General features: G+C 47.7%; 2 protein-coding genes and 1 long non-coding RNA gene across 3 annotated transcripts; 2 read left to right on the top strand and 1 right to left on the bottom strand.

The window, feature by feature from the left end:
* Window positions 1-9,226: 9,226 nt before the first annotated feature.
* Window positions 9,227-10,588, bottom strand: LOC136518460 (uncharacterized). The gene is made up of 5 exons (XR_010774511.1): window positions 10,428-10,588; window positions 10,108-10,355; window positions 9,930-10,022; window positions 9,503-9,842; window positions 9,227-9,421 (listed from the first exon to the last, which is right to left on the bottom strand). It is a non-coding gene; the product is annotated as an uncharacterized lncRNA (long non-coding RNA).
* Window positions 10,589-13,265: 2,677 nt separating this feature from the next.
* On the top strand, window positions 13,266-18,774 carry LOC136518459 (uncharacterized). Its single transcript, XM_066512120.1, has 12 exons — window positions 13,266-13,723; window positions 14,039-14,216; window positions 14,341-14,477; window positions 14,588-14,789; window positions 14,898-15,136; window positions 15,320-15,431; window positions 15,587-15,728; window positions 15,858-16,000; window positions 16,095-16,264; window positions 16,390-16,818; window positions 16,906-16,961; window positions 17,063-18,774. Exons 1-12 carry the CDS (start codon window positions 13,502-13,504, stop codon window positions 18,525-18,527), a joined length of 3,495 nt encoding a protein of 1,164 aa, XP_066368217.1. The 5' UTR covers window positions 13,266-13,501; the 3' UTR covers window positions 18,528-18,774.
* Window positions 18,775-20,880: 2,106 nt separating this feature from the next.
* Window positions 20,881-25,569, top strand: LOC136516912 (vacuolar cation/proton exchanger 1b-like). The gene is made up of 11 exons (XM_066510414.1): window positions 20,881-21,531; window positions 22,822-22,889; window positions 22,982-23,010; window positions 23,101-23,297; window positions 23,402-23,623; window positions 23,723-23,854; window positions 23,953-24,069; window positions 24,151-24,204; window positions 24,291-24,407; window positions 24,894-24,984; window positions 25,068-25,569. The coding sequence occupies exons 1-11, from the start codon at window positions 21,103-21,105 to the stop codon at window positions 25,127-25,129; spliced, it is 1,518 nt and encodes a 505-aa protein (XP_066366511.1). The 5' UTR covers window positions 20,881-21,102; the 3' UTR covers window positions 25,130-25,569.
* The last annotated feature ends 278 nt before the right edge of the window (window positions 25,570-25,847 follow it).

The following is a 25,847-nucleotide window of genomic DNA, read 5'->3' as shown; positions in this document are numbered from 1 at the left end:
TGATCGTGGATGATTTTTCTTGTTATTCTTGGGTGTTTTTCATGGAGGGCAAGGACGAAGGGTTTTCTCATGCTCATGACTTGATCTTGAGGTTGCAAACTGAGTTACCAAAGAATGTCATACGAGCTATCCACAGTGACAATGGCACTGAGTTCAAAAACTCTCAGTTTGACACCTTTTGTGCTTCCTTGGGTCTTGAACATCAGTTTTCTTCACCCTATGTCCCTCAGTAGAATGGTGTTGTTGAGCGCAAAAATCGGACTTTGGTTGAAATGGCCAGGACGATGCTCGATGAGCATAGGACTCCTAGGCGTTACTGGGCCGAAGCCATCAACACCGCCTGCCATGTTTCAAACCGCATTTTTCTTCGTGCTTTCTTAAAGAAGACATCCTACGAGTTGCGGTTTGGGCGTCCACCCAAGGTGAGTCATTTTCGAGTCTTCGGTTGCAGGTGCTTCATTCTTAAGCAAGGTAATCTTGATAAGTTTGAATCTAGATCTTCGGACGGTATATTTCTTGGTTACGCTTCTCATTCACATGCGTACCGTGTGCTTAATCTTGAGACTAACCGTGTCGTGGAGACTTGTGAAGTCACCTTCGATGAAACCATGCCCTATTCTATTTCGGTCTTTGAACGTGCAGGTGATGAAGAGATGGGTGATAGCATTTCCGTTGAGGATGACGATGACGTTGATTGGGATGATCCCAAGCCATCTCAACTGGCTGCCCCGATCGAGCCAGCTTCGACCACTTCGGCTCACGGCCTCGAGCCCTCCACCTCTACTTCATGGGGTCCATGCGAGCCGCTTCCTCAATCGACTGAGGAGGCCCCAGCTGTGGATGAGGGGGAGGCAACTTCGTCTTTGGGTGCACCTCGACATATCCAGCGACGCCATCCTCCTCAGACCATGATCGGCGACATCGACGAAAGGGTAACGCGTTCCAAGTCTTATCATATTTCCCATTTCGCTCATTCTGCTTTCGTAGCTTCTTTTGAGCCTCGAGATATTGGACACGCACTATCTAATGCCGATTGGGTTAATGCTATGCACGAGGAGTTAGAGAACTTTGAGCGGAACCAAATGTGGGTTTTAGTTCCACCTCCACCAGAGTGCCACCCCATAGGTACAAAGTGGGTTTACAAGAACAAGCAGAGTGAGGATGGGGTGGTGGTGAGAAACAAGGTGAGATTAGTGGCTCAGGGTTTTTGCCAAAAAGAAGGAATATACTATGAAGAAACCTTTGCTCCTGTTGCCCGTCTAGAAGCCATTAGGATTCTTTTAGCATTTGCAGCTTCAAAAGGGTTCAAGCTGTATCAGATGGATGTAAAGAGTGCCTTCTTGAATGGGTACATAGAGGAAGAGGTTTATGTGAGGCAACCCCCTGGCTTTGAAAATCCAAAGTACCCCAACCATGTTTTTAAACTCCACAAAGCCTTGTATGGTTTGAAACAAGCCCCGAGAGCCTGGTATGAGCGTTTGAAAGCTTTCTTGCTTGATAAGGGTTTTAGGATGGGTTCCGTAGATAAGACTTTGTTCCTCCTCAAGCAAGGCATAGACATTCTTTTGGTTCAGATATACGTGGATGATATAATCTTTGGTGGCTCTTCTCATGCTCTTGTTGCCAAGTTTTCAGATACTATGAGCAGGGAATTTGAGATGAGCATGATGGGCGAATTGACTTTCTTCCTTGGGCTGCAAATCAAGCAAACTCGTGAGGGGACGTTCGTGCACCAAGGCAAGTACACCAAGGACGTGCTCAAGAAATTTGATATGGGTGAGGCCAAGTCTCTTTCGACGCCCATGTCAACCACGACGGCCCTGGATGAGGACAAGGAGGGAGAAGCCATGGACCAGAAGGAATACTGAAGCATGATTAGGTCCCTGCTGTACCTAACGGCGATGAGACCAGACATCCAGTTCGTAGTCTGCTTGTGCGCGCGCTTTCAGTCTTTGCCGCGCACGTCTCATCGTCAAGCCATCAAGCGGATCCTCAGGTACCTTCGTTTTACACCCGAGTTTGGTCTTTGGTTTTCAGCCTCCTCCTCTCTTTCTCTTTGCGGGTATTCTGATGCAGATTATGCTGGTTGTCGTGTTGAGAGGAAGTCCACTTCGGGGACTTGTCAGTTTCTTGGATCTTCTCTTGTGTCTTGGTCTTCTCGCAAGTAGTCTAGCGTCGCCCAATCCACCACAGAAGCTGAGTATGTTGCTGCTGCTGCTTGTTGTTCCCAGTTGCTTTGGATGATAGCTACTCTGAGAGACTTTGGGTTAGAGTTTAGGCGAGTGCCTTTGTTTTGTGATAGCACCAGTGCCATAAGTGTAGCTAAAAACCCAGTCCTTCACTCAAAGACAAAGCACATAGAAGTTCACTTTCACTTCTTGCGTGACCACTATGAGAAAGGTGATATCGATCTGCACCACATTGATACCCAAAACCAGCTCGCAGATATCTTCACCAAACCACTTGACCAAGCCCAGTTTGCTCGCTTGCGAGGGGAGCTTGGAGTTTGTTTCCCTTTTTAGAGGAGGGAAACTTTGGTTGTTGTATTCTAGTTTTGCTTTTCTTTGTAGTTTAGCCTTTGTTTTTGTTTTTATATCATTCTTGCATATCATATCATCATGTATCATATTGCATCCTGAGCTTCATCCTTATAGTAGCTAGATTGACACTATGCTCTTGTTGGGGATGTTATGGATATACAATGATGTGCTTTTGGCTTAGGCTCCTTTTGATCAATTGATACATGTTATGAGCTAAGCTTGTTTTCCAAACTATGAACTTGATTAAAACTTGTTGAAACATGAAATGTGTTCACCACTACTTGTGGCACTAGCATGTGTAGAATGTGTCGAGATCTTTTTCTTGCTTCATATATATGCTTAGTTGCTATGGCTCATACTTTGAGTTACACACTTGCTTGAGAAACTTGATTTTGTGCTAAAACTTGAAAATCAAACTCAGTGATTTGAAAAGATCGGGATGGGTCTGTACTATCCTATGTCAGAGTATCGAGACAGCTCCAAATTGCACTTATTGGTGAACTTGAGCTCTGTAATGGATACCGAGATCATTGTCTTAAGCTTCTGATTGCCTTTGGCATAGGCTTGACATGGTCGCTAAGTTAGGTTTTGATGGCACAGATAACCTCCCGCACACACTTGTCTGACAAACTTTGGTAATAAGCTGCATAACTCCGATAAATTTCAATTGGTGTCTAAAATTTGATCAAACCACCAGTTTGTCTCATGACATGATGTGTGAACTTTGTTTGGGGTAGTTCACTTTGCATACATGTGTAGCACAAGGTTGATCTCCTGTCTATTTTTGCTATGTGCTCCTTTGGTGGTGAACCCTCTTTTAAAATTGCTCAAACTTGATCAAAATTGCTTCAATGCCATATTTTGTCTCATTTGGTCACTTTGAGCATTTGCTAGCACTTGTATGTGTTGCTATATATACATGACAGCATCAACTAGAGCCTCTTTTCAATCTACTTACTATAATCTTGAAGCTTCTGCATTCGTGCATTTCTGCATTCATAGCATGATTTGAGGGGAAGATGCAATCTTTGGGCTCTAGCTTGATAAGTGCATGTGTCAACAAGGGGGAGAAGTTTTCCACACTCACAATGACACAAGGGGAAGAAACTTCCAATTTCACCTAAAGTTGAGAGATATGCATTCATTTGAGAGAGATTGCACTTGTTCAGGGGGAGTTGCATTTGAGGTGTTTGGCTAGATGTGTTGAGCCTTTGCCTCTTCTGGAGGGTCTAGCAGTTTTTCGGTTTTTCGGGCTTTGCTAGTGGTGTTGAGCCCGTTGCCTCTTCTTGAGGGCTAGCTTTGTTTTACTTGGTTGCGTCGAGCCATTGCCCATGTCTTTGGGGACCAAGTTTTGCTCACTTTCAAATGACCCAGTTCTTGGCTTTTCTTTGGCTTTTGGTCATTTGGGTGAGTTCTTTCTTTTCTCTTCTTTTTCTTTTTCTATTGCTCAAGCTGTTCGTGTATTGGTGTTGACAATGCACTCATCAAGGGGGAGATTGCGAACACAAGGTTGACAAGTACCCTCGTGTGTTCGTTTTGTGATGAGTGATTGTCAATGTGATCCATGAAGTAGGTTGAGTGGTGACTAACCCTACCATGGCGAAAGCTATGTGTGCGACATGTCTTTTGGCTTGTGCTGTGCAGGTGTGGAGCTCGGATGCGGTGGTCGACGGCGAGGTGAAGGTCAAGGAGGACGTGCCGTGCCGACAGACCGGGAGCGGTGAAGGACGGACGTGAGGCTTGGACCGAGGGACCCAGAGGCCGGGTGACTAGCCGCGGTGGCTGACACTTGGGACATCGACAAGTGCAAGAAGACATGGAGTGACGGTGTTGACCGGGTCAAGACGACGGACGCGTGAGTCGAGCGAGGCTCAGGAGGACTTGGCGGGCCGGCCGGTCGAGGACGGCGGTGACACGCGTTGGATGGCGGGGGACGCGTATGGAGTACGCTACTCGCAGACGGTTTGATGGTTTGGGCCTCAAAACCATCGGATGGACGGTTTACGGGTTTGGGCCTCAAAACCCGGGCAGAGGTTCCGAGGAGGGACGGACGGCACGTGGCGGCATCGGGGAGTTCGCGTCGAGGCGAAGCTACCGATGAGAAGGCGCGGTGGCCGTCGGATCAAGATTACACCGGGTTGGACAACAACGCCCTTGGGCTTAGCGGTTCAACTCATTTGTATCCAGGGGCAAAACTGGGAATGTGTAATAGCCCTGTTAAATAGGATGAGGGAGCCCCCATCTCCCTCACCTCCTCTATTTTTTATTTTCTCCTTTAGGGTTTCTTCCTCTAGTTTGCTTCCATGTATGAGAGAGGTCCACAACTCAAATTGTGACTTGGTTTTGAAGGAATCGGTGGCCGTAACCACCGTATGCCCTCCGGGATTCATGATTTAGTTGTGTTCTTGATGTGATTTTGGTGTTCTTCACGAGCTCCTTTTGTCCCTTCTTGTTTCCCCTCTCGTTTCTTCGATTTGGGATGGTTTTGGTTCGTTCTTGTTGCCTTGGATCGATCAGTGACATGAGTAGAAGCTTTCCACCGAAGGAAATCCACTAATTCCTCACGAGATCGCAGATCCGGGCAATTTTAGTTCTTGACCTATTTCTTGGGGTTTTCTTCAATTCCTTCGATTCACGGAGTTAGAGTTTGTCTCAGGCTATGATCTTTTAGAGGTTGCCTTTCTACTCGCTTGTGAACCCTTGTGCAAAGTTTCAAGTCATTTGGAGTTGATTTGATCAAGTTATGGCTTGATTTGATTTTTCCCGAGAAACTGCTCGTTCATACCGGACGTGTCCGAGATCATACCGGACGTGTCCGATATTTCTTACTTTGGAGTTTTGAGCCGAAATTTTGTGGAGACCTTCCCTTGGTGTCTAAAGAGCTATGGTTAAAATTTCATGATTTTTGGACACCGTTTGATGGGGTTTTGGATTTTTCTCTTTTGGTCAGCTTGCTGCTGAAAATCCCGGACGTGTCCGAGATCATACCGGACGTGTCCGAAAATACCGGACGTGTCCGATATAATACCGGACGTGTCCGATATTTGCAGGAGCAGTGCTGTTTTATTTTGGGAGTTTGCTCGTTTGGGCTTCGATCTGTGGTCCGTTTGCTCTGTGGTGACCCGCTGTGTTCTGAGGGAGCATCCACCCTTCTCTAGGGTCGTGGTCATCAAGTCTTTCGTGTATGGTTTTTGGGGATTGATATTGAGACAGTGGTCGAAGATTTCGAAAGAAATTTGAGGCTCCCATTCACCCCCCCTCTGGTCGCCGTTTCCGGTCCTTCAGAATCAAAATATGGAAGAGGAATGTAGACATTTTTGGTCGGGGGAGGAACTGGATAAACTGTTACTAGTTGCCAAAACATTGGTTCTTGAAATTAGTGGTGCACTACATGTAGAATATCCTAAATCCATTTCTCTGTTTTTCTGAGTTTGAGATGGTCTCCAATGTGTGCTGTGGACCAGCACTCTGTTCTTTATTCCTCCCCCTCCCCATTGTACATAACCATGAATATTTTTGTTTAGTAGTGTATTGTTTGATTGTGACCTCTCTCTCTAAGAAAGATGGTGACCTATCTGATGATTCCTTTTTCTTTGTTTTTTCCCTCATGGGCATACATGAGTCCAGTACTAATTCAGGCGAGCCATGTGAGTACGAAATTACATGGTTTTGGCATTATATTCTTATGATAATTATTAATCTAAACCATCACGGTTCACGCAAGATTTGAATGAGGCCTGCAGCTTTGCTTTTTTGTTCTTCATCGAAGGCACTTGCACAACTGCAGTCTGCATTGCATCACCCCCGCATGCCACTTGTCTTCCCTACTTCTATACAGTAGAAAGAAATTTTATTCTATCATGTTTTGGTGATACAGTGGCAGTATTGGCAGTTGTGTTGCATTGCATCATGGCATGGATCCGAAATAAGATACTCTCTGTAGTAGTTGCTGGCGCTGCTGCCGTGAGTGAAGAATACAAAAACGGAAATTAGGTCACCTGACCTCACCTGCAACGCTGTGGCGGCTTCTGCTTCTTGCCTGTGCATGTGCATTCATCTCACCAAGCCAACCAGCCAGCCACAGAGATCAGCTCCAGTCACAACACAAAGTGCACTAGATCTCCATTATTTTTATTAAAAAAAAAGCATATATACTAACTAGAGGGATGTGGTGGACTAGACTTGTGCTGGTGAGTGAAATTACAGAATCTGTGGCTCACTGTCACTGCTGCTTAATGTATTCCTTACAGACAGGCTTACACCGTTGATCTTACGGGCCGGGTATGATCCACTTTGCAGAATCATAAGGGAGCAGCAGCAGCATCAGGCGGTCCTGTGTTGTTTGAATCTGATCGCCATTCTGCATGCATTACTAGTAGTAGTAATAGCTGTGATGTGGTTTGTTTGACTGGGTAACTAGGCCATTTCTTCTTTTTGAATGAACAAACAAACGGGTAAATAAAATAGGACAATGACTCCTCTCAGTCCTCATACACGGGCATTCGCTTCCACTAAAGAAGATGAGATGCTCAAGTTGCATGCATGGAACCAACACAAAGACAGACAGGGATGGATTATGTGCCTGCTCTGTGCCTGTGCCTCTCCTATGAAATTTGAGTCTCATCACGCGACAAAATTGATGAGACTCAAATTTTAAAAAAATAGAAAACCCTTCAATACGATATCGGATGAAGATAATTTTTATATGTAAATTGTAGACCTCGATGAGATCTACAACTTTATAGTTTTAATTTTTTTTCATTTAAGGATAGTAAGATGCTGGAAAAAATAATATAAAATTTTAGCATCATAATAGCGCTTGCCGCATTAGAGCACTAATATATTATTTGTATGGAGTTAAATGAAAATACTTTTTATACCAAAGTTATAGCTCTCAATGAGATCTACAACTTTGTAGTTTTGAGTTTTTTCATTTGAGGACGTTAAAATACTTAAAAATAATATAAAATTTCGGCGCCTCTCGAAAATATCAAAAGTTACTGTTCATCATCAAAACCGCCCAGAAGGTTGAAAGTTGAACTTTTTCCAGAGTTGGAGGGCCAAAGTTATCCGGTTTTGAAGTTCGAGGTTGAAATCCGGACTTTGACGAAAGTTGGAGGATGTAAATTGGACTTTACCCTAAATAAAATAGGACAATGACTCCTCTCAGTCCTCATACACGGGCATTCGCTTCCACTAAAGAAGATGAGATGCTCAAGTTGCATGCATGGAACCAACACAAAGACGGACAGGGATGGATTATGTGCCTGCTCTGTGCCTGTGCCTCTCCTATGGGCAGGGCAGGGCAGGGCAGGCAGGGACTTCGTTGTGCCATTTTTTATGCTACTAGGATGTATGTACAGTCGGATCTGATCGCCCATTCATCAGGCATCTAGTACTTTCTACTTGCTAGTAGTACCATATATACTCGTAGTTGATAGGAGCATCATCCTGCCTGAATCATGAGCCCAAAGAAAATGCATGGAGTGGATCCGCTCCTTTCACATTGTTCTCTTCTTCTTGTCCGTCTGCTAATGAGCACGTACTGGTACTGGGTTGACGGTGAAAGAAAGCAGAACGAGAGTGAGACTGAGCAAGATGAGACCAGAGAAGCAGGCCAGGCAGCGGAGCAGGACAAAACGACAGTTTGGCGCATCATCTGATCAGTGATCATCATCTCCCTCCGGCCTCCAATGTCTCCAGCTTCAATCAGGCACCACAGTCCACACTCCACAGGCAGGGCAGGCACGCACGCATCGGCCGGAATCACGTTCACATGGGATGGATGGATGGCGGATGCCCCCCAATTTTGCCATCTCTCGCATATACCCCTCCCCTGTCAGCTATCACTCATCTTCTTCCTCCTCCGTCCACGGTCCACCTCAGCTACCTTACCTACTGGAGTAGTACCTCTTGTTCCTGCCTCTTTTCACTTGAGCCAGCCTCCATTTTTAGTTTTTTTCCCACCACTCTGCCTCTGGTAGCGATTTTTTTTAATTTTAACACTTTTTAAAAACTAATTTTAAATTTAACATTGTCTATTTTTTTTTTCAAAACTAACATTTTTTGTCACGTCTATTGTCATGGCGCGGCCAAAAGCCGGTGCCGCACCATGCATGGTGGCACGGCAGGGGGCTGACGTGGCGACGACCGGAAAGATTGACGGTTGACGTGGTAGGGCCTGCCGCGCCACCCATCTTGGCGGGGCAGTGCCGCGCCACGGAGCATGGCGCGGCGGTACTTGAACGGTTTAATCGGAACTTTCCACGCCGATAGTGGGAGTTAGTCTAGGTATTTCTTGACGTAAAACTAATAGTGGATTTGTTTGTCTTTTGTTAAATCTTTTTCACGGTCAAATAGAGAATTTGATAAGCCAATGTTTTTTTCGTCTTTCGTAATACGGTTAACCACTGTGTTAACTAATCGATTATGAATAATTGGATTAGATTGAAACGAATATTTTTTTAAGGGAACTTATTTTTTTGGCTTTTTTGCCCCATATTGTAGGATCGACAGCGACGCGACCATGGACCTTGGCGTCTAGATACCCCGGGATTGTCGCTTCCCGAACTAGTTGCTACTTAATCTCGCCGGTAGTGCTGCCGCGACGCATTGAAACGAATATGAAGCAAATAAATGAAGTCCGTGCGCAAGTTGACAAGCTGCCACATAACATATTCATTGGTTTGACATAAGTTCGACATAACATAACCAACTAAGCCTGCAAGTTCCGGACGCCAATATTGATTCGACCTAACAAACTAAGACCCAGGAGCGTAAGGATCCATCGGACGCCTCTGTCTCTTCGGATTTATTGGCAACACATTGGGAATGTAGCCAACGTCGGTGTGGTCTCGTCGCCGGTGCGTACGGCTCGTACCCTGCAAGTATATGATATGTACAATTACTTAGAATTCTTTATGATCGTTAGTTCATGTAGCCTACGTATTTAAAGAAACTACCTTTGTTAGTATTGTGAGGCTCCTTGGGTACAAATAGGGCACAACCTAGCTGAGACATGCCGATCTCGTCCTGTGGCCAATCGTCTCACTGGTCGTGCTGTCTGCGGAAGCCCGGGGGGCCATCATCGTCGTCCTCGGTTGCAGGGTCCTTTCCAGCGCTATGATGTGATGGTGTACGCACCGCGGAAGTGGCACCTGTCATCAGCTGAGAAGAGCCGGCTGGTGTCCTCAAAGAGGCTGAAGACGTGCCACCCGACCGCACCGGTAGTGGCGGTTCCTCATAAGGAGTGTCCATGCAGCTCAACTTTTGAGCTAGCTTCCTGCAGCTCTTCTTCACCTTCTGCATAAATAGACGTTAAAGTTGGTGCATTTTCCAAACGTATATACACTAAAGAAACATTTTTGGAACGGACAAGTTTATGTTTACCTACACAAAAGCCGCGAGAATGACTGGCCCCTGCCCTCTAAACTCGTGAAGCCAAAATGCTGCTTCGTTGGACAGCCTCGACAATTGTGTCGCCTGGGTATAGAAACGTGGTTGAACAATTTTAGTATACATACTTAATACCAAATAGATAACAAATTGTATCATTCAAGTATCTTACCATGTATCTTTGTAGCGGAGCTCTCTGTAGCTGTGTGTCCTCTCTAGTGGCAACGTCATACACATCTTCGATCACATCTTCCTCTGAGTCCTCGTCAATCGCCTCCTCAGTGTACGGGGGCTTGATATGTGTCCTCGTAGACCTATGAAGTCATCACCGGCTGCCGTTCCCTGGTCTCCCACAAGTGGATGTGCGCATTGTGTGGCACACGTCAATCCTTGGTCTTGTACCTCTTCCTACGGTCATACCTGCAACAAAACGATGTTAGTTGTACCACACACATCTCTGAATTATAGCTTTGTTATTAATCGATAACGCACCCGTGCAATTCTTGGTTGGTGGAGTAAAGCGGTGGTGGACAGCCTGTCATTCTTCCAAACTGTCTGCAGACCTTGATGAGCAAGTGAATCTCGACCACTTGGAAGAAAATAAGAGAGACATTACAGCGATACTCCTCTGACTCGTCCCTAATGACAGGACTAAGATAGTACTGGAGCTCTGGAGCATCCCAAGGACACCAATGCACCTGAATATTTCGTAATTGAGTTATGCTGTGATATAGTGTACATCGAATAAGACACATGCATGATAGTAAAGAGAGCGTAACCTGGTGCTGTGTCAGGACGTCGAGACCGTCCGTGTACTCCCTGTACTTGCGCCTCGCATTTCCTCTAACTAACTCTGTTTCGTCCAGATATACAGAGCTGTAGAGAGTGTATCCTGTCCGTTCTATTGTTGCATTGAACACGATAATGAACCGAAGTACTTACCGGTAAACCAGTATTAAGGGGCCTCCCAACGGGGCATCATTCCCAACACCAAATCTAGAGTAGGTACGAGCAACTCCAAGGTCCGCATACCCTGAGGTGTAACGATAGGCAACATATAGCTGTCGATACGTCCATGTCAGGACTGCGCTGCCCCAGCTGTACGCCACTATATTCTCCCACGGCTGGCGTAGTATATCAAGAAAGATCCAGCTGATGGTGTTGCCCGAGACGTTTGGGAAGAGGAAAGCACCAAGAAAGTGCCAGAGCCACACTCGAGCAAACCTGTCGATCTGAGCCTCCTCAGTCTATGGCTCCAAGTAATCAAAGCGCTCTGTGATCCAGGACGACAAAACACTGAAACTTTTCCTGAAATTGACCAAAGAAAAAGAGACCCAATGGCTGCAGGAAAGCAATGCAAGTATTAAATAGACTTGAATTTCTCACTTATTTTTCTTGGAAGCCTCGTCGTCCGGTGGAAGAAAGCCAGTAAACTGAGCCACTAGCTCCCACCAGTGATCGTTGTCAACTATCAATATCACTGGAAGTCCCCCCAACCGAAGGCCAAAAATAGCCTTTACGTCCTGCATGGTCAAGGTCATCTCGCTACAAGGTAGGTAGAACGTGTAGGTCTCAGGCATCCACCTGTTATAAGAATAGAATGACTATTAGTTGCCTCAAATTTATTACAAGAATATTTACGTACAAATAAGGCAGTCGCATCTGTCTACAGCTGCAATAAGTAGTGCTGGGTCAAGGAGCGGAAGACCGTAGTTAACAACACGGACAAGCTCGAGGAAACCGACACGCCGTATGTACGGCGCGTAACGCTCGTCCCACTGGTGCGCCTTGGTGTGCGTGCGGGGCCTCAAAAGAGGCAAGGCCACCTCTGCATCGTTGTCACTCAAGATATGTCCTCAGTGCTGGTCATCGTACTCCACCTAAAAATGGGGTACAACGGGTGCTGCGTGGGAGGAGCCATCCTGATACAAATTGATAAACAAAGAGTTAGAGTATTCAAATTAATATTATGTAGCATTGCAAAATTTGAACTACTTGTAATGCAATACGAACACAATATAAAAGCACATGTATATATTTAAAGTAACATTAACAGACGTATTAAACAACTTTACTAGAAATATAAGCATTTGACGAAACTTCATACTACAACACACCTCAACCCTAAAAACTAAATAACTAACTATAAACTAAATAATAAATATCTAACTATCTAAACTATACTACGACGCACAACCTCAAAACAAAAAAACTACCTACCTAAATCACAAATAAATTTACTAACCTAACTATCCTAAATCACTAACTATCCTAAATCACTAACTATCATAAATCAATAACAATCCTAAAACCCTAACTATCCTAAATCACTAACAAACAAATAACAACAAAGTCACAAACAAGTTGGGGTAGCCTAGAGTTGAAACCTAGTAGAAGCAATCAAGGTTTAGGCACGTGAATAGCTGTCTTCCAAGCACTCCTATCTAAGGCTAAGTCTTTGGGTATATTCCATCTTTTTAAGTCTTCTTTTATTGCATCTACCCAAGCTAACTTTGGTCTTCCTCTGCCTCTCTTCACGTTACTATCTTGGCTTAGGATTCCACTACGCACCGGTGCCTCTGGAAGTTTTCGTTGGACATGTCCAAACCATCTCAGCCGGTGTTGGATAAGCTTTTCTTCAATTGGTGCTACCCCTAATCTATCACGTATATCATCGTTCCGAACTCGATCCCTTCTTGTATGCCCGTAAATCCAACGCAACATACGTATTTCCGTAACACTTATCTGTTGAACATGTTGTCTTTTCGTAGGCTAACATTCTGCACCATACAACTATCCTAAATCACTAACTATCCTAAATCACTAATTATCCTAAATCAATAATAAGCATGAAATCGAGAGGGGGTACCTTGGTAGGAGCGAGCGGCCTCGACGCGCCAGCGTTCGTGGCGCGGCCGGCGCGGGCGCTGCGTGGCCGGGCGGCCGTCCGGGCGCGCTGGCGGCGAGGCGCGTGCGAGCGCTGTGGCGGCGGGGCGCTGCGCGGCGGCGGGTGGGCGGGATGGCGTGCGTGCGGGCGGGCGGGCTCGCTCGCGATATTTATCTATCCCTGCCACGCCATGCTCCGTGGCGCGGCACTGCCGCGCCAAGATGGGTGGCGCGGTAGGCCCTGCCACGTCAACCGTCAACTTTTCCGATCATCATCACGTCAGCCTCCTGTCGCTTTGAAAAAAAAAACAATGTTAAATTTAAAATTAGTTTTTAAAAAGTGTTAAAATTTTTTAAAAAAATACTGGTAGCCAGGCAGCCAGCACAGACAGCGCATTCATCGTCACCCCACTCCCTCCCCAGCTCGCCTCTCTCTGCTGTCCCAGTCCCAGCTCCCAGGCCAGCGCATTCAGTTCAGTAGCTGCTGCGAGCTACCACACCGAATACCCACACAACGATACGATACGATACGATTCCAGTCACAGAGGCAGAGCTAGCACAAAGCGGCCGCGCCGTGCAGCAGTACATTTATCCGGCCAGCCGGGCCGGCTGCACCATTGCTCTAGGAGTAGTGGAGCACTCGTCCTCTGCTTCCGTTCCGGGCAGAGGACCAGGACGGCATGGTGTGGAAGAGCTGGGGCGCTGCGCCGCCGCCGCCGCTGCTGCGCATTGCTCTGCTGCTTCTCGCTGCTGCGGCGCCGCTCTGCTCCGGCGCCGGCGACGTCGTCCTCAGTTTCTCAGCCACCCCGCGCCGCGTCTCCAGGTCCACGTCCGCCGCCTTCGCCTTCCGGGTCCTGCGCGCCACCGGAGGGCCTTGCGCTGACTGCCTCGTCACCTGCCAGGTACCATACCAAATGCACGCACGGCCACGGGCCACGGCATTGCTGCCTGCCTGCGTGCCTGCATTCAGCACGGTGCAGATGAGCGCTGAGCCGCTGACCACGGCCATGCATGTGGCTGCTGCTTGCTGCTTTCTTGTTTTGTTCCTCCTCCTGGCTCATGTTCCTGCTCCTTCTCCTTCTCCTTCTTTCTGCTATCAATGGAATTGGTATGGAGCCACACACCGGCATGCTAGGTGCCATTGAATTTGATGTAGGAACAGCAACACTAGGGATGGATGCTTGTGCTTACATTACATGCCATGTACATCCATGCAGTTGGACGGCGAGCCGGCGTCGCCCTGCGGCGGATCCGGCGGGAGCAACCGGACGACGGCGGCGGCGAGCTACGCGGGGCTCAAGGACGGGAACCACACCTTCACGGCGTGCGCGAGAACCACGTCACCTTCGAATTCATCGTCCAGCCCCACCTGCGACACCTACGCTTGGGATGTTGGTTGAGTAACAAACATGGCTGCCTAGCCTTCCTGCTCCTGCATCTCCCCTCTTTCACTTCTCTGTAACTGTGAGCCTGCTGTGACGACTGTGAATCACGCGAGCTGCGTACCTGCACCGTGCAGACACTGTGCCACCAACGGCGTCCGTGTCGGCGGGGCCGGCGTTCACGAGCGCGGCCTCCACCGTGTCGGCGCTCGTCTCCTTCTCCGAGCCATGCCCCGGCCGCGGTGGATTTGTCTGCAACGCCACCTACTGCAATGTACTGCGCTGTATTCATTGTCTCTGTCTGCACGCACGCACGCACGCGCAGCCAAAAACTGGCGTGCGTTTTCACTGCATGCATATCATATCATATTGTTTGCATTGCAGCTCATCGTGTACGGCTCCGGCAGCGTGGACCCGTCGACGCTCCAGGTGCTCAGCCCCGGCCTGCGCTACTCCGTCGCCGTCGCCATCTCGCCGGACGCGCAGTACGGCCGCCTCATCCTCGTCATGGGCAGGGGCTTCTGCACGGACGCCGCCGGACACCCGTTCACCAGGACGCCCAACTCCAGCTTCACCCTGCACTTCGGTACGCCCCCACGCCATGCACACTGAACTGAAACACGACGACATGCATGCTAGCTCTCCATGAATCACTACCACGCTGCGTGTTAGAAAAAACGCTCTGTAAATACAGATCGAAGGAGTGACTCCATGAACATCACCGCCACCGTTCCCGAGAAGATGCTCCAGATACAGGGCGTCACCAGGCTGGTTCAGGCCACCAACGATGACAACAACTTAAGGATGTACCTCTCCTTCGCTCAACCGGTGCTCAACTCGTCCGAGCAGATCCTGAGTGCCCTTACGGCGACCGACGCCGTGCTGACGCCCACCAACAGAAGCACCCTCGGCAATCGCCGCTTCGGCTATGTTGTAAGTAGCAGCAGCAGCAGCAGCACCTACTTACTGGTTCATACACGCTGTATTTTTCTTCTTCTTTCAGATCAGCCATTGCTAGCTGCTTCCTAATTCGAATTCCATGTTCTTCGTTCATTCCTTCGAATCACTGATTGCGAGTTGTTTCTCTGACATACTATATATGATCCTACTAACTAGGTAAACAAGATGTCTGACACCGCCATTGTGACTGTTGCCTGCGACACAAGCTCTATTATCAGCAGGCAAGGGACTCCGGTGGTTTCAGCAGAGCCATTCACGTTTCTTTATGGTTAGTTATTAGCACAGAGATCCACCCTCTGCTTCTGCTCCACCTAATTTAGAATTTACTACTACTGATACTCAGCTGACTAGCATTTTCAGATGCTGTTTAAACTTACTCATTTCTTTGTATTTTTGCTTCTGCTCGGTAACATTGTGTGATAGACACACAGAGACCTTGGGTTAAACTCGGCACATCGACTTGGAGGACCAGCTCTCGTGACATCTCGGTCCTGATCAAGTTTGCAAAGCCTGTGTTCAACCTCAGCTCCTCGGCAGTGCAGGTGTCTGGGGGCAATGTGTTGAGGCAAGATTATATATTAAGCAATAATAAATACAATCTTAAACAAAGTGACTCATCTCCTGATGTATTCACCTAGGAGAAGATAACTAATTAAGGCTGTTATTAGCATCTCATGGTTCATTGTTCTTTCAGATTCCATGAAGCCAGTAAGAGCATATACACGCTGCAGATACAGGCAGTCGATAAGCTGGTATCGGTTCAGGTTGCTGAGAACGCAGCCCAGGACGTGGCCGGGAACCCCAACCTAGCATCAGACCGTCTTCAAGTGAGGCACTGTATGAGCTTCTTCTTTGCTTCAGACATTCATACTAGTTACAGACACTCATTAGGCAGGCAGCAGGGCACTTGATGTACTGTATGTATCTGCAGATTCTGTGCCCGCGTCATCGTCTTGGATCGCGGCAATCACCACTGTCATATTTCTGACAACTGCTGCTGTTGCCACGCTCCTCACCGTCTCGACTTCGTCTCTCGTCGCTTCCGGAGCTATCTCGAGGCCCTCTGCCTACATGATCTCAGAGCCATCAAGAAATGTCCTGGTACGTACGCCACGCCGTCGATGACATGACATCTTCAATTCTTCATGCATGGTTACATTACATCACAGATGGATGGGTGATAGTGTATAGGCCATTTGGTGATTGATCTTGTGAGTTTTATTCAGAGGATGGCGTGCCACATCCAAATCTTTGCTCTGTCAAGATGGCTGTCAGTGAACCTGCCAATCGAGTACTACGAGTTTGCAAAGGGGATAGAGTGGAGCATCCCATACATGCGTCTTCCATGGGAAGGCCCTGCCGCAGATCCATTCCTGGGATACTCCACAATGCCCGCAATTGCATACTCGGAGCTGCTCGGCAGGAGCGCCGTTGGCACTGAAAACATCTCCTATCCTCGAGCACAAGGTCAGCCGATGATGCCGACGCAGATCATCCCGTCAGACCCGGTATTCCCAACGGAGATCCCTGAAGATCGGAAACCCACACCGCCGATGCAAACTCCCAGAGACGCCACGCCGGTGATGCCAGTGCAGACCCCGTTGCCGCTGGACGGGATGCCGCTGACTGCAATGGAGTACCGTTCTTTCTTCGAGGTCAGTTGTTCTACTTACTGCTTGCATTGCTTAAGTTCTGATGAAGTCTGGATATATAATGAACAAGCAAAGTTTAAAACATTGCAGAACCCAGACATGAAGCCTGAGGCACAGATCATCATGAAGCTACAAGATTTGGATGGGTATGTTGCATTGTTGACGATGCTTGCTTGTGCAATGGCGTAGCATGAAGAAAGTGGACTGATGAGCTGAGCATGTGTTCTTGTGTGTCCATTACATGCAGGTGGACGTACTTCAGCAGAAACATGATCTGGCTGGGTGTCATCGGCGGCGGCCTCATCCTCCTGCACCTTCTCACCCTCCTCTACTTCAAGCTGAGGTACAGAGACGGGGAGCAGCGGCAGCATTGCTACGGCGCCCTGGTTCTCCCCAGGCTGGAGATCATGGTCGTCGTCCTGGCGATGCCGTGCGTCGCCCAAGCGGCGGCGGCGCTCATCAGGGGCGGGACCACATACGGCCTGGTGGTAGGGATCGTGCTCACCACCGTCCTGACGTCGTTCCTGGTGGGCCTGCTGCTGTTCCTGTCGCTGGGCATCACCATGGGCAGGCTGCTGCAGTACAAGGAGGTGCACCAGGAGGCGCAGGAGTACGACCACTGGTACCAGGAGCTGGTCCGCCGCACGCTGGGCCCTGGCAAGCGCGGGCAGTGGACGTGGAAGGACCCGCGCCGCGCCGCCTGCCTGCTCAAGCTCGGCCCGCTCTTCGAGGACCTGCGCGGCCCGCCCAAGCACATGCTGACGCGGATCGCCACGCGCGGCGGCGGAGGCGGCAAGCGCCGCCTTGCAGGCGGTGGACCAGAGCGGATGATTGCGTCGGAGGACGAGAACGATGACTCGGAGGCGCCCTTCATCCAGAAGCTCTTCGGCATGCTCCGCATCTACTTCACACTGCTGGAGTCGGTGAAGCGCGTGGCGGTGGGCATCGTGGCCGGCGCGCACGCGTCGTCGGGGCGGTCGTCGCGCGCGCACGCCGTGGCGGTGCTGTCCGTCGCCTCGTTCCAGCTCTTCTTCATGCTGCTCAAGAAGCCCTTCATCAAGAAGCGGGTGCAGCTGGTGGAGATCCTGTCGGTGGCCAGCGAGGTGGCCGTGTTCGCGGCGTGCCTTGCGCTGATCGACAGGACGGCTGCCAGCGGCGGCGGGTGGCTGCCCGACGGCGAGGCGCGCGGCGTGGGGCTGGCGATGCTGGGCGCCTTCGTGTTGGGGTTCGCGGCGCAGGTGTGCAACGAGTGGAACGCGCTGTACCGGCAGGCGCGGCTGCTGAGCGCCGACCGGAGCTCGTTCCTGGATGGCGCCAAGACGGCGTGCCTGGGCCTGCTGCTGCTCGTGCTGCCGTCGTCGGTCCTCGGCGAGCGGGTGGCGGTGAATCACCAGCAGGATCCGCCACCTCCGGATGGCGGTGGAGCCGCGGAGAGCGTGTCGGCGTCGACGGCGGCCGACGGGGGCAGGGGCGGGATTGGGAGCGAGGGTTCCCGGGGCTCGAGGAGCTCCAATAACGAGCGGTGGTGGCTTCGGCAGCTGCGGGAGATGGCGAAGGCCAGCTTCAGCAAGGAGGGCAATGCGGTCCCGGGCGGCGGCGGAGGGGAGGAGGCGTCGACCAGCGGCAGCAAGGCGAGGAGTGGGGAGTGGAAGTCCAAGTCCAAGAGCCTCTACAACGATCTCGAGGCCATCTTCTCCAACACCAGCAGGTGATCCCGTCCATCTATTCTCGACCGTCCGATCCTAATCCGAAGGATGAGCATGCAGGTCCACCTCACCTAGATGTACTGTATGTATCTTCTTAAATCTCCATTTTTCAGTACGAGAAGATGGAGTAGGTAAAGATAACAAAATTTTAGTGACGAAACAATGAATTAGCTTCGGCTCTGTGTCATTATCGGCTAATAATTAGCTGGTTAATAGCTAATATCTAATATTAGCTAGCTACCTATTAGCTGAAGGGTGTTTGGATGCACAACTAATAAAAAATGTTAATAAGATAACTATTAGTTGCTATTATTTAATTTGGTTCAACTAGTGAGATAGTTATTATCTAGAAGTCCCTGTTCGTTTATGCTGAAATTTAGCTTATGTTGATGTTTATGTTGAAATGTCGTGAGCAGCACTACTTTTCAGCCATGAAAGAACAAGCCAATATTGTTAGTTGCACCTGTTTGTATAAAAAAAAGATAACTATTAGCAAATAGGGATCCAAACCAGCGATGGCTCGTATGATATGTGAATAAGCGAAGTTTCTGAGGCAGCAAAAAAAGTGCTCTCGTGTCTTTATTTTGTTTCACGCTCTCTTCATGCGCCAAACGCCCGCAAACCAAAACGGCTTGTGAAGAGGACCGCGCTACCGCGAGTGGCAGCAGCCTGCGGCTTGCTCCGTGTCGACCAGCGTTCGAGTCCCAGACTCAACTCAGCGCTCGTCCCTCACCTCGGACATTTATTCTCCGTTACTCTTCATTCTCCTATAACGTGTGTTGCAGTTTTATTCGTATAACGTGTGTATGGTGGTGTGGATATTTATTCTCTGTTATTCAGCTGCGTTCGTTCTTCAGGTATAGTCGTAGGTTTATTCATATAACGTGTGTGTGAGATGTGCGTGTGTATGGTGGTGTGTGTCTGTATCCGAACAGATACTACCGCTGTACTTAGATGAGAGGAAAAAAATGGCTAGTGAAACCAAAATCAGAAAAAAAAAAGAAACTGAAGTTGCTTTTTGCGGGTTGGTTTCAGTTATGATACAGTATTTTTCTTTTCTAATAAACTAGCACTAGCCGAGCCCAGAAATCAACCAGCGAACATATTGTTTGTACAGAAGGTGAAGCCATAAAATGCGCCCTTTTGGCTTCACTGTTTTGGATAAAACCGAAGACAGGACCTAAGGATGTACTTGGTATCTTGGAACATTTCTGATTCAGACATGTGACACCAGAATTGACTAAACGATTTCAATGACAGCGTTCTAGCTCCAGAAACATAGAGAAACGTTTCTTCTTTTTGCACTACATGGTTGAATATGCTAAAATGTGGTTTCACACCGATATATTCTTGTTCTCACCTTATGGACTTCCATCGTGTAGTTTACCAAGAATTAAGTGCAACAAGTAAAAATGGATTGTGTTTAAGTTGTTCTTGGTACACAAAAAGTTCTATTTCTTGTGACGCATGTTTCCATTTATAAGATTTTTTTATATTGAAAAAACATATGTTTGAGAAACCAAAATCCAACCTATCAGCCAATGGTCTCACAAAGTGACTCTAATTCATTCTAGAAATATTTCCTGAGAGAAGATGTAGAACATTTGTGCGAGAATCTGTCCCTACCGGTTACACCCAAAGTCTTCACTACCCTTGCCATCGCAGTTTCGATAAAAAAATCCCATGCATGGTTTCCAATGCTAATGGCCTTTTGGGCCAATGCATGTGTAATGTGTTAGTGAGATTTCAATAGCAAATTTGGGATTACAAAAATCTCTAGTGGCAAATAATTAACAAGCTGTCCTAAAGTGGAACAACATGAATTAAGCATGAATCAGTTTATTTCGGATCAAATAAACATATAGCTAGCTGATCATGAACTATCCAAGTAGTACTGCTAGTTGATCTATGGTGTGCCTTAGTGCCTAGACGGCCATGACTAGTCCATCCGCACAACTAATAACTAAACTAAGCCATCGCTCTCAAAGGCCTCGTTCGGCTGGTGCTAAAAAAGCACTATACATAGCTGATTTTTACTGTTTATAGCTTATTTTCTCTCACAGAATTATTTAGATTCCTCCCCGCGAATGGGACCAAAATGTGAATTTGTTCTTTCGTACATACATTACAACACACGTCAGTCCTACGTCCACATCCTGCAGGTCCATGAGAAATTGAGAATGGTCCATTCTCATTCCCATTCCAATTCCAATTCGAATCTGCCAAGGTGCAGCAGCGCGCTCCCTCGGTCCCTCCCTCCCTCCGGCTCTCCCTGTCTCTCCAGCACGATGTCACCTGTCTGCTGTCTACTAGTAGTATATACGTAGTACAATACATGTGATAGATCGATCGCATTCGCATTCGTATCCATCGTTGGGTTGCCTTTGCCTCCGCCCCCAGCAAGCAGCAGCAGCAGCAGCAGCCCAATTGCATTTCAGTGATGGTGATCTGATTTCTGTAGCCACGGCGACGGTGACGAGCAAGGAGCTGGAGCTGGAGCTGGAGCTGGGTGACTGACGAGCGAGGCCCACCCACCGTAGGTGAACAGCAGCCAACAAGCCAAGGCAAAGGCAAATAGGCAATGCCTGCAGGCGCGGCTCCAGCTCCACACACGAGGACCAGATCCAGCGGCAGCCCCAGCGCAGCCCTCGGCCCCCCGCTTCCCTACTGGGGCGGCGCCGCTGTTGGCGCAGAGGAGCAGAGGTGGCGCATCGGCATGGACTCCGCCGCCGTCGCTCTCCTCGACTCCCCCGCCTCCGCCTCTTCCTCCGCCGCCAACGGCAACGCCAAGGAGATGCCCGCCCGACACCTCGCCCACCGCACCGCCCACAACATGTCCTCCTCCTCGCTCCGCAAGAAGTCCGACCTCGCCCTCCTCCGCAAGGTACCCTGCGCCACGCTCCGCCGCCTCCTCGACAACTTCCAGGAGGTCCTGCTCGCCACCAAGCTCGCCCTCCTCTTCCCCGCGGTCCTCCTCGCGCTCGCTGCGCGAATCTTCCAAGTCGGCCAGGCAACTCCTCTTCCTCCTCCTACCGTCATTGCATCTTTTTCCCCATTAATTTCTCGCTCGTATATTCGTTTTTAGTACTCCAGTTCGATCAAAATTTGGGCATGTTCTTCGATTGATATTCTCTGCATCATTCAACGCGCACAGTCAGACCGGGAGACAGATATAGATTGTTTTTTTATACGTGTATAAAAAAAGAGCATTTTGATCACACCAGAGGCCAGCCAGGCTCAGGAGGCAAGATTGCATCTGCTTCATGTGCCGCCTCAATTCTCACCGCTCTCTTCTCTGCATCTCACCTCCCTCTTACCAATCTATTGCCTGCCAGCCACTTCCCAAGCACATTGCCCTTGTCCCAAACAATAAACTACCCATCCAAGTCAAAGAAAATACAACACAACGCGTAAACAGAGAAACAGACTCGCGCTCTCTGGTGATGGCTAGAATTGCAAAGTATTTGTAATTTTGCATACATACATGTGACCATGTGGGCTAGCTAGCCTGTTCCTGCCAAATTCTGTTCGATCTGACACAGATGGAATCATGGAATGAAGAAATAGCACCACAACTAAACTAATCCGCCAATCACATGCATGAGCATGCTTCCCCTACGTCCTATCTAACACCTTGTCGGTCCTGCTCTACTTGCCCATCTACTAACCAGAACCTGATTTATTATTCTTCATCCGTCGCCCAATATTCTCCTTCCTTCTACTCCTTCAGTTGACCTCACTATGAGCACCCACAAATGACACAGTTGACAGCACGACAGGTTGGCTTCAGGTTTTAGCTCCAGCTCAGCAGGTTCATTTAGACTTTCACTAGGCACAACAGCGAAAAGTGATATGTAATTCCTTCCATGAGATATTAATGATATGTAGTTCCTCTTCCTACCATGAGATATGAATTTTGCATCAGGACAAACTTCTACTTTGTCTTTCACCGTGGTCCTGCTGGGCATGTGAACTAGCTTGCACACGTACAATGTTCTTCTCTGTCCTCGTCCAAAAACATGAGTACATGATATACAAGCAAAAAAGGACAGATTGGATTGCCACAAACATGACCTTGCTAGACGCTGAATGAGCCTCGCTTCTTTTGTTCCATTGCCACCTCACCATCGTTTTCTTAACTTCAACAAGATACAACTAAATATAGGACTCCATCTCAGTATTGCATTCCAATGGAACTAAAACTGATCGAAACAAGTGATGCTTTGTAGCCAATGTATGATCATGCGCATATCTCCCCTTCCTTTTTCTTAATGCATGCTTTCTTCGTGAAACTCAACAGGAATGGGTCTTTGTGCTTAGCTTGATCGGCCTCGTTCCTCTTTCTGAGCGACTTAGCTTTCTGACTGAGTAAGTTTGTTCTGCTCAATATCATACCGTGTTCTTGATACCTCCTGTTGATTAAAATCTTTCCGCTATATTAATATATGTTAATGTTGCAGGCAGGTTGCATTTTACACAGGGCCTACTGGTAATAAAAAAATAAATACTGTCAGATTCAGTCTTCTTATCCAGGCCACAACCTTTACGTTGTATCCTAACCAGCCCGAGTAAATTGCAGTGGGTGGACTGTTGAATGCAACATTTGGAAACGTAACAGAGGTCATCATTGCAATCTTTGCGCTGTATGAAGGCAATGTAGTGGTGGTGAAATGCTCCCTACTTGGCTCAGTCTTGTCCAACTTGTTGCTTGTGCTTGGAACCTCCCTTTTCCTTGGTGGCCTGGCTAACCTTGGAACTGAGCAGCTATACGACAGAGTAACCAACTCAGCTATTTCTCACCTATTATTAAGCTGTCCTTGAAAACACCAAAAGAAATTTTTTGTCTTACTAAAATGAGTATATGGTTTTGTTGCGTACAGATGCAAGTAGATGTCAGCACAGGACTTCTGATTCTTGGCGTGCTATGCCACTCTCTGCCACTGATGCTGAGGTATGCTGTGAGCTCTGGGGAGCACGCGGTATCCTCTTGGGATTCAGAACTGGAGCTGTCCCGAGCATGTAGCATTGTCATGCTCCTTGCCTATGTAGCCTACCTTTTCTTCCAACTGAAAACCCACCGCCAACTCTTTGAGCCCCAAGAGGTGTGTTTGTAATATGTTGCTGATTGTAACCACCAGGAGCTGCTAAAATTGAACCAGTTGGTTAATATAACTATGTGATCCAATCAAATGATTTTGTAGGTCGAAGATGATGGTGATGATTCGGTCTCTCAAGACGAGGCAGTACTGGGATTTTCCAGTGCGATGATTTGGCTGGGGGTCATGACTCTGATGACAGCAGTCCTATCAGAGTTTGTTGTGAGTACAATTGAGGTATGCATCATGCAGTACAATGCCATGTTTATTTTGCCCATTTCAGTCAACGCATACACTGTAGTAGGTTGTAGTGCAGCTAATGATTTTCTTAACAGGCAGCATCAAAATCATGGGAACTATCTGTCAGCTTCATTAGCATCATCTTGATTCCAATAGTTGGTAATGCAGCAGAGCATGCCGGTGCAGTCATATTTGCTTTTAAAAACAAGCTGGTAGGGAACTTGAGGAGCTCTTGCACAGTCGTTGCAATGTTGTGGTAGCATCTACTAACAGAACATTGTTGGTTGAAACAGGACATCACCCTCGGAGTATCTTTGGGTTCTGCTACACAAATTTCCATGTTTGTGGTGGGTGTTAACTAAACCTGTAGAGATAGTTCCATGTGCTTTTTTTGCATCAGTAAACTTTAATGGTGGAACCAAAAACGTGCTAGGTGCCATTGAGTGTCCTTGTAGCCTGGATCATGGGAGTCCCGATGGATCTTGATTTCAACTTGCTTGAGACTGGTTCTTTGTTTCTTGCAGTATTAGTAACGGCCTTCACGCTCCAGGTATTTTCTTTCCTTTTTCTTTTGCACCCTCCTTGATGCATCTTAAACATGATTGATAGCATGGATCTTTCATTAGTAGAAAGGGCAGACCCAGTGCCGGAGGCTCCCACATGAGTGAGGTCTGGGGAAGGGATAAACCGAGACAAGCCTTTTCCCCGCAAAATCTGCGGAGAGGCTACTTCGAACCCACGACTTGGAGACTCAGTGAGACAGCTCTCAGCACTGCACCAGGGCTGCCCTTCATGGATCTTTCATTAGTAGAACATTCATAAATCTTGGTTGGCTAGTTGTATGTGCTTATTTTATTTATGAAGAAAAGAAATGCCCACTTGGTACGGTTGGGCTGTATCCTTGTTTCTAGGGTGCAGCAAAATTTAATTTTCTCTAGGAATCAAGCCCATCGATGTGTTATTACTGGCCATAGGAGTGCTGTCAATATTGTGGTATTAGCACTAAAGAGTGACTACTCTCTTACGTGTTTTGCAGGATGGATCATCGCATTATCTGAAGGGACTGCTGCTTCTGTTTTGCTACATTGTCATTGCCGTATGCTTTTTTGTTTTGAGACAGCGTGGAAGTATGGATTTCTAGTCTCAACAATTTGAACCATAATTGGTTGACATTTTCTAAATAATCTTAACAATATGTTGCTGATGCCAGATGGAAGCAATGATGATGTCCATCATCAGCTGGGTGTAGCAAGCAAGCCATGGAGGATTTAGAGTGCCAGAGCTGACAGTAGTTTCTCAATGAATAGCATGGACTTTGGTTTGCACAATTTTGCATGGAGCACTGGAGGAGCCCTGTGAAGTTCTGACTAAAGTATGTAGACTGCGGGAAGATGCTGTGCAGCTAATGTGTGAAAGCAGAAAGCAATCAGGCGAGACAATATGTAAGTACATACAAAGACTATAGCTGAAAACGTACGTCGTATATTATATAGATGTTGCTTAAGACAAGTGTACATTACTGTTGTTTTGTTCTTCCAAGTTCCAACCAAGGTGGTGTTATGTGGATTTGTTAGCACTTGAGCAGAGATAATAGGCAAGCAATGCAACTAGAATTCGGTTGAGCTGTTGAAATCGTCTCCTGTAAATCTGTGACATATCTTACTATTTCCAACTGGGCTTTTAATGGCGCTTTTATGTTAATCCTTGCCAGGCACTCCAGGAAAAAGAAATGTACATCATAAGAATTCACACAGAAGCTATAAAACGCATTATCATAGTTTTTTTGTGCAGACTAAGATATTTGTTTTTCTTCACCCCTATGAACATCTGAGCTACAAATATGGTGTGTGCGTGCTACAAATAAGGTCGTGTGCATGCATTCATAAAAGTGGGTGTGCTTATCTAAAAGACCCTTATTAATGTATTTTTCATTTGCCACAAAATAAAAATGTTTGCATGTTTACACTTCTTTGGGTTTGCATTGCACTGT

Source organism: Miscanthus floridulus, chromosome 17, assembly GCF_019320115.1.
Source record: "Miscanthus floridulus cultivar M001 chromosome 17, ASM1932011v1, whole genome shotgun sequence".
Lineage (NCBI taxonomy): Eukaryota > Viridiplantae > Streptophyta > Magnoliopsida > Poales > Poaceae > Miscanthus > Miscanthus floridulus.
The sequence above is the reverse complement of the archived record's forward strand: the minus strand, read 5'-3'. Positions and strand labels throughout refer to the sequence as shown.